We start from the raw sequence: 7368 nt of genomic DNA on the forward strand, positions 1-7368 counted from the left end.
CGGAGCCAAGCCGGGCGGTCGGCCTGGCGGCGGCGGCGGCGTCGGCGGCGGCGGCGACGGCGGCGCCGCGAGGCGGGAAGTGGCCGCGCAGCCCCGGTCCCCAGGGGGTGGCCGCCGACTGCCCCGCGCTGGCGGCCACTGCCTCCCGGACGCGGTCCCCGAGCTCCCGCCACGGGCCGGCGCGGTCAGGCGGGTCCTGCTGCCGGGCCGGCGGCACACTCTGAGAGCCTGAGGCAGTCCCGGGCGAACCTCGCCAGCCGGCGCCAGCGCCAGCGCCGAGCTCAGCCGCCGAGGGCTGGCTTTTTGTATGCCAGGATCAGGCAGTCCTGGGGGTGTAAGTGTGATGCTAATGGGGGTGTAACCTGCCAGGTGGTTTCCTGTTGCCAAGGACAATCTGGAAGGTAGATCTGAAAGATAAGCCTTATCCATCAACAGGGCTGGAAAATGTATTTGAGTGAGACACCAGCAGTGTCTGCAAGGATCACAAAGTCATTTGGAAAAAAAAAGAAAGCAAAATGCAAGACTGATCCTGCAGAGGCCAACGCTTTCTGCCTTTGATCTCTGCCTTCTACACTTGCTGCTCAGCCACCACTGAAACAGTTTGCAAATGTAGAAGTCTTGTCTGTAAATAACAGAGAAATAGGATTGGCTTAGAGAGTTGCAAGTTATACTGTTCTAAACGTAGGACTCTTTATGAAAATAACTGTAGAAGAAAACAGTGATTTCTTTCTATTAAAAAAAAAAAAATCTGGAGCCCTGAGCAAAATGAAAGTAGAAGCTTTTAAAATGTATCCCTTGACTCACGTTACTGCTGGGTCAGAGATTCTCCCATCTGCAGGAGGAGCCCTCACCGGGCTCATGGCTGCCTGCGTTGCCCCATCTTCTAAGGGGCTGTCTTGTTATTTTGGATTAGGTGACGAGAGGAGCCAGTGAGTTAGGGAGAGGTGCCTGGGAATTCCAGGTCCTCCCTACGCCCTCCCCTGGCCCCCTCTCTCAGAGGGTTCTCCCCAGTTGTCTTGCAGTATTCCCGTAGCCCTGGAGGATGGCCACCGCGGAGACAGTGAGTGGTGGGGTTCTGTTGCTCTGGTGACCAGTTGTCCGGAGCCTCTGCATTGGAGTTGCCAAGGTTCTGGGAAGAGGCTTGGTCTGTCGGGTCCAGACTTGGAGGAATGCTGCAGAGCAGAAGCCTTCGGGAGCGGAAGCATAGTCTTGGCTCTACTTTCCCTCAACGATGTCTGTGTTCACGGATGTGCCCCTAGCCCAGAAGCTAGAAGGCAGCTTGCTGAAGACCTACAAACAAGATGACCACCCTAACAAGATGTTCCTGGCCTATAAAGGTAGGTGCCTCGTAGTTTTGGAGTGTGAGACCTAGTCTACCATCATTGCCTCTAGGAGGGCCGTATCGGGAGAGAACCCAAGCCTCCCCAGACAGACAGCTCTGCTCCTGTTAACAGAATTGCCCAGTGGGTAAATAAAAGAGCAGAAAACCTCCTGGGTCATTCTGTGCCCTCTGCCCTTCTCTGCGGGTTTCCTGGGATTTGATAAGAGCTGTATCCTCTCCCCCAGCTCTATGCTTGGGGCCTGCGTGGACACTGTACTTTCTTCAGCCTCTTCATTCTACCCCCTCCCTCCTCCGCTCCTGTACTGAGAATGGCTCCTAAAACGGACTGTTCAGGGATGCAGCCAGCCCTTGTTATGGTGAAAGTCAGTGTCACCTTTGTTCAGTCTCATGTACCTACAACTCTCATGTTGCCTATCATTTTTGCCCTTTAAATGGCATAGGTTTCTGTTGCCTTTTTTAAAAAGATGAAAGTTAGATACATTCACTAACAACACATTGTTTTGATAAAAGGGGAAAAAGAAAAGGAAAGTTGTCTTTTCCTACATGACTTCCCAAAGTCCCAAGAGAGGCAGGACAGATCTGTGGGCTTTCTGGAGAGCCCAAACTCACAGATGCTGAGGTGGGCATTAAGAGCCCCCTCTTCGGGCTTCCCTGGTGGCGCAGTGGTTGAGAGTCCGCCTGCCGATGCAGGGGACATGGGTTCGTGCCCCAGTCCGGGAAGATCCCACATGCCACGGAGCGGCTGGGCCCGTGAGCCATGGCCGCTGAGCCTGCGCGTCCGGAGCCTGTGCTCTGCAACAGGAGAGGCCACAACAGTGAGAGGCCCGCATACCGCAAAAAAAAGAGCCCCCTCTTCCCTTACCCTCACAGTCTGCATGACCAGCCAAGGCCAGCCCTGGGTGTCCTCTGTCGTGCGCAAGACCCGAATGCAGATCGCCCAGGATCCCTCACTGACCTATGAGTACACGCCAGTGATGGGCATGAAATCATTCATCCAGGCCTCCTTGAACCTCCTCTTTGGAAAGGACAGCCAAGTCATTATGGAGAACAGGGTGAGAAGCAGGGCCCTTTCCTTACTCGCTGAGACACGAGGAGTAGAGATCGGGGATCGGGGATGTACAATCATAAACCTGAAAGAGACTATGGAGGGGACCCTTGAAGCTCAAAGAGTCCCCAGCTTGGTCACTGGAGGGCAGAGCCAGGATCAGGACCCCAAACCAGGGCTCTCGCACCAGCCCACGTGATCATGTGCAAGCTCTTTTAAGAAGGGGATGACCTGAATCTGAAGTGGGGCTGGTATCACCATCACTCTTTTTTTTTTTTTTTTTTTAATGGTTGAAAATCAAAGAGGGGTAATATTTTGGGACACATGAAAATTATATGAAATTCAAATTCCAGTGTCCAGAAAATGTTATTGGAGCATGGCCACGATCATTTGCTTGCCTTGTCGAGAGCTGTCTTCTGCTATAAAGGCAGACTTGAGTAGTTATACAGCCTGAAAGCCTAAAACATTGACTACTTGGCCCTTTGTAGACAAAGGCTGCCCATGCCTGGTATGGACGTGAGCACCACAGGGGTGGAGGGTGTTCTTTTTGTTCCCTTATGCATCCCAAGTGCCTACTACAGTGTCTGGCACATAGTAGGTGCTCAGTAAATCTGGTCGAATGAGTCAACGGAGGCGTATGTGTTGGAGCATGTTGCTTTGACCTCCATGAGGAAGTGACCCTCCTTCCTCAACTTTTTCTGGGAAACATCAGTGCCTGCAGGTGCTACTCCTGCTTCTGGTTTGCTGGCAGGCAGGGGGCGTGCACACTGTAGGTGACAGCGGTGCTTTCCAGCTGGGGGCCCAGTTCCTCAAAACTTGGCGTCGGGATTCTCAAATAGTTTACATCATTTCTTCTCAAAAAGGTGAGTGTTAGGCAAGTGAGGGCGACAGCAGACCCCTGTCCTGTGTTCCTGATTCCCACCCCATTTGCAATCTCCCCTGCTGCCCTCTGCACCCTCCGTCATGAGAAACACGGTGCGCGAGCCGAGGTATGCTTGCCCCTCTCCTGTTACTGTCCTGCCTTCGGCCACTGACCTGCCCCCTCAGGCTCACTCTCTGGTGTGGCTGCTTCCATCTTTCCGCCTGCCGGGTACCAGCTGGTGGGGGATGTCTCCCCACAGAACCGCATGGACTCGTCTTCCAGGACATGGGCTTTACAGTTTATGAACACATCTTCTGGGACTCCGCACGGCTGTGCTTGGACCCCAGCATGCTCCTCAATGTGGTGGAGGTAGATGTGCTCGCTCAGAAGCACCCCCCGAGACTTGATTCACAGTTTCCCTTTCCTTTCCCGCCCCCTTCAATCATCAAGGCCTTTTCTAGGCTTGGATTCGTAGCCCTTTAGTAGGAGCCAACATGAAGGACCACGTCTCCTCCCAATGTCCCGTTGCCACGACCTACGTGGTCAAGGAAGCGCCTGACGAGACAGTCTCTACCTGCAGCAGGCCCCGCATGGCTGTATCTTCGTGATTGGGAACATCGGCAACTGCAAGCTGACACAGGGTCAGTGGACACAGTTGATGGTCCTCATGAAGGTGAGCCCACCCTCCCGCCTGGCTCCCCTCCCTCTCACCACCTGCCGCGCCTCCATCAGTCCCTTCCTTTTCTCATTCTCCTTTCTCCTACAGAGCAAGCAGATCTTTCCATTTTTTGACATTCCCTATCAAGGTTTAGCGACTGGTGACCTGGAAGAAGATGCTAGATTCTTACAATACTTTGTGTCTCGAGGCTTTGAGTTCTTCTGCAGCCAGTCTCTGTCCAAGAACTTTGGTATTTATGGTATGACGTGGGCAGGAGGAGAAGGGAAGGCCTGGTGGTGCCCCACCCTGGGCACGAGCGACGCGTTTGACATCTCCTACCCTCTGGAGAGAACCCAGGCCTCCAGAGAGGGCACCGGCGGCAGGAGGGAAGGGCACTGAGCTACCAGTCAGGTTCTGTGGTATGGTCTTAGCTCAGCTGCTAAAACTGACTCTAGCTGACCCATCTCACGCCTCTCAGGCTTCTGTTTCCTCCACTATAAGACGAGGGGTGGAAGTTAGTGATCTTTCAAGTCCCTTCCACCTTTAAGGCTCTTACCTGTGGCTACTTTTTCCTGCAAGAGGAGCCTGTGGCAGCTTCCCGGGGCATGGATGCCAACTTGGTGGGGCTGGGTGGCGAGCCCCGCGGTCCAGCCCTCTCTTCAGCAAGGCAAGGGGCAGAGACTGCGCGCACGGCTCGGGAATGGCAGAGGGGGCGCTGAGACAGGCTGTCTGTCCCAATGCTGCAGACGAAGGAGTGGGGATCCTCGTGGTGGTGGCACTCAGTAACGAGCTCCTGCTGTGCGTCCTCTCGCAGCTGATGGACTTCGCGCGGGCCCTGTGGCTAAACCCTCCTACCACGGGTGCTCGCATTATCACCTCTGTCCTCTGTAACCCGGCTATGCAGGGAGAATGGTAAGGGGGAGGGGTGGGGCAGGACGGGTGGGCAGAGCCTCTGGATACCCACAGACTTGCTGACTCACAGGATGCAGTGGCTGCTTCTCTTCCTGCCCACATTGCCTCTTTACTCTTTACTGAGGAGCCCCTGTGTACCAATGGCAGCGGCTATGCTGAGGGTTGCCCAGCCTGCGGCAGTGGGTAATAGGATGCTCTTTTTGGACCCAGGTCAAACTATTATTGAATTATTTGAACATTCCCAGATTGCAGGAGGAGATGAGGAAGCACCAAGGGCCTGCTACTCTGGCAGTCTGCCTGAGAGTCTGCTTCCCTTGCTTACATTAATATGGACTGAAACCCCCTCCCATTTATAACCATCCCAGGTGGATGCCTGGCTCCACCACTTTTGAAGGGAGAAGAGGGGAAAGGCAATGAGGAGGCTGAGAGCACGGGGAGACCTTATACTCTTAATTTCCTGATGTCTTTCTCTTGGCAGGAAACAGAGTCTGGAAGGGGTTGTAGAGAACGTCATGATGACCAAGGAAAAAGTGAAGGAGAAGCTCCGGCTCCTGGGAACCCCAGGCTCCTGGGATCACATCACTGAGCAGAAGGGGTCCCATAGCTATCTTGGACTCAACCGTAAGTGTCTAGGAAGGGACAGCTCCCCACTTTCTGACCTTGTATTTGAGCATAAACTTCATGGACTAGGTGACCAGTCCCTAGCTTCACCCCAGATTTTGATCCTTTCCTGAGGAAGGTAGAGCTGCTTTCAAGATTCTTCTGGATCCCCAGAAAGGCTGACACTCCCTCTCCTCCATAATTCACCGTAGGCTAGAGGGGAGCTAGAGGTGGCCACCTCAGGATCTGAGACCCTATGGTCGTCACCAGCCCAACAGGTGGACTACTTGGTCAAGAAAAAGCATATCTATATCCCCAAGAATGGGCGGATCAACTTCACCTGTGTCAATTCCTACAACATAGACTACATCACTGAGAGCATCACTGAGGCTGTCCTCTTCACGAAGGACTCAGAGAAATAGCTTCCAAAAGTAAATGACTCCTGATTGGAATAAAACCTTTGGTCTCTAAAAATATCCTGTGCTGATTATTTATTGCTGCAATTCATTTCTCTGCAAAACACTCTCTGTCTCTCTCTCCATCCATTGATGAAGCATTGGTCTGGCCTCAGCAAAGAGACCCAGAGAAAAAGGGAATGTTTACGTTCATTGACCATCTCATATTTGTTGAGCATCTGGTGTCTTAGTGCATTTGGTCTGCTATAACAAAATATCATAGACTGGGTGTCTTGTAAACAACAGAAATTCGTTAAGATTCTTAGAGTTCTGGAGGCTGGGAAGTCCAAGATTAAGTCACCAACAGATTCAGTGCCTAGTGAAAGCCCACCTCCTGGTTCATAAACAGCACCTCTGCCTGTAACCTCACATGGTAGAAGGAGTGAGGGATCTCTGAGTCATCTTTCATAAGGGCACTAATCCCATCCATGAGGGCTCCACGTTCATGACCTAATGACATCCCAATACCATCACATTGGTGATTAGGTTCCAACATATGCATGTTGAGGAGACACAAACATTCAGACCATAACATCTGGGCATCAAAAGGTATGCAAAAAACAGGCACGGTCCAGTTCTTTTTCTCTGGAAGTTTATAGCCTAGTTAGAAGATGAGCCTTAATCACATGAAACAGAAGTGACTATTGGGTGTCTGTTAATACATGGAACTCTGCAAGCCCCCAGGATACTAAAAGGTATAAGATACTGTTGCTGCTCTTATGATGTCCTCCACCCCAGCTGGGAAAATACAACTCACTTGGTAAAAAAGAAGTTAATCATAAAAGGTGGCACGTAATAAGTGCTAAGTAAGTTTCAGGAAAATGTTAACACAGCAGGACTTAGTTGCCCAAACTCTATACATTCCAAGGGGCTTCAGGACTGGCCCTTGACCAGTTACTGGGAAGTGAAGTTTGAGCCCTTGGAGTTTCCTGCCTGACAAGAGTGGTTTGTATGATGGAACCCTTGGGTCATGCTGTGTCAGTTTGATGTCTAGGGGCTGAAGACTGGGTAGTTCAGGTGAGTTATGCAGGCACTGCATGCCCATGTGATTAACCCCCAATAAAAACTTTGGATATCAAAGTCTTGGTGTGCCTCGTTGGCAACACCTCACACATGTTGTCACACGTTGGTGCTGAGAAAATTGAGCACTGTCTGTGCAACTGGAACAGGACAACTGGACAGGAAACTGGAAGCTCGTGCTTGGTATCTCCTGCACTCCACCCTATCTGCCTTTTTCCTTTGCTGATTTCAGTCCTATCCTTTCACTGTAATAAACTGTAACCATGAATGTAACAGCTTTACTGGGTCCTGTGAGTCCTTCTAATGAATCATTGAACCTTGGGGACTCCTGAAACACACATTAAATTAGGTGCAGAGCTTTTTTTTTTTTTTTCCGGCTGCATCGGGTCTTAGTTGTGGCACGCGGGCTCTCTAGTTGCTTGTCCCGCCGCATGTGGGATCTTTGTTCCGCCATCAGGGATCGAACCAGTGTCC

The 7368-nt window shown here is 51.9% G+C and overlaps 1 protein-coding gene and 1 pseudogene across 1 annotated transcript; one reads left to right on the forward strand and one right to left on the reverse strand.

The window, feature by feature from the left end:
• Positions 1-860, reverse strand: part of LOC114897671 — a 2470-nt pseudogene extending 1610 nt beyond the window's left edge.
• A 274-nt stretch (positions 861-1134) lies between these two features.
• GOT1L1 (glutamic-oxaloacetic transaminase 1 like 1) lies at positions 1135-5886 on the forward strand. Its single transcript, XM_029226712.1, has 9 exons — positions 1135-1337; positions 2213-2394; positions 3139-3250; positions 3509-3618; positions 3830-3922; positions 4016-4166; positions 4654-4819; positions 5298-5440; positions 5690-5886. The coding sequence occupies exons 1-9, from the start codon at positions 1232-1234 to the stop codon at positions 5839-5841; spliced, it is 1215 nt and encodes a 404-aa protein (XP_029082545.1). The 5' UTR covers positions 1135-1231; the 3' UTR covers positions 5842-5886.
• Positions 5887-7368: the final 1482 nt, after the last annotated feature.

This window comes from Monodon monoceros, unplaced genomic scaffold, assembly GCF_005190385.1.
Source record: "Monodon monoceros isolate NGI ecotype Baffin Bay Population unplaced genomic scaffold, NGI_Narwhal_1 Super_Scaffold_17, whole genome shotgun sequence".
In the NCBI taxonomy this organism is placed as follows: domain Eukaryota; kingdom Metazoa; phylum Chordata; class Mammalia; order Artiodactyla; family Monodontidae; genus Monodon; species Monodon monoceros.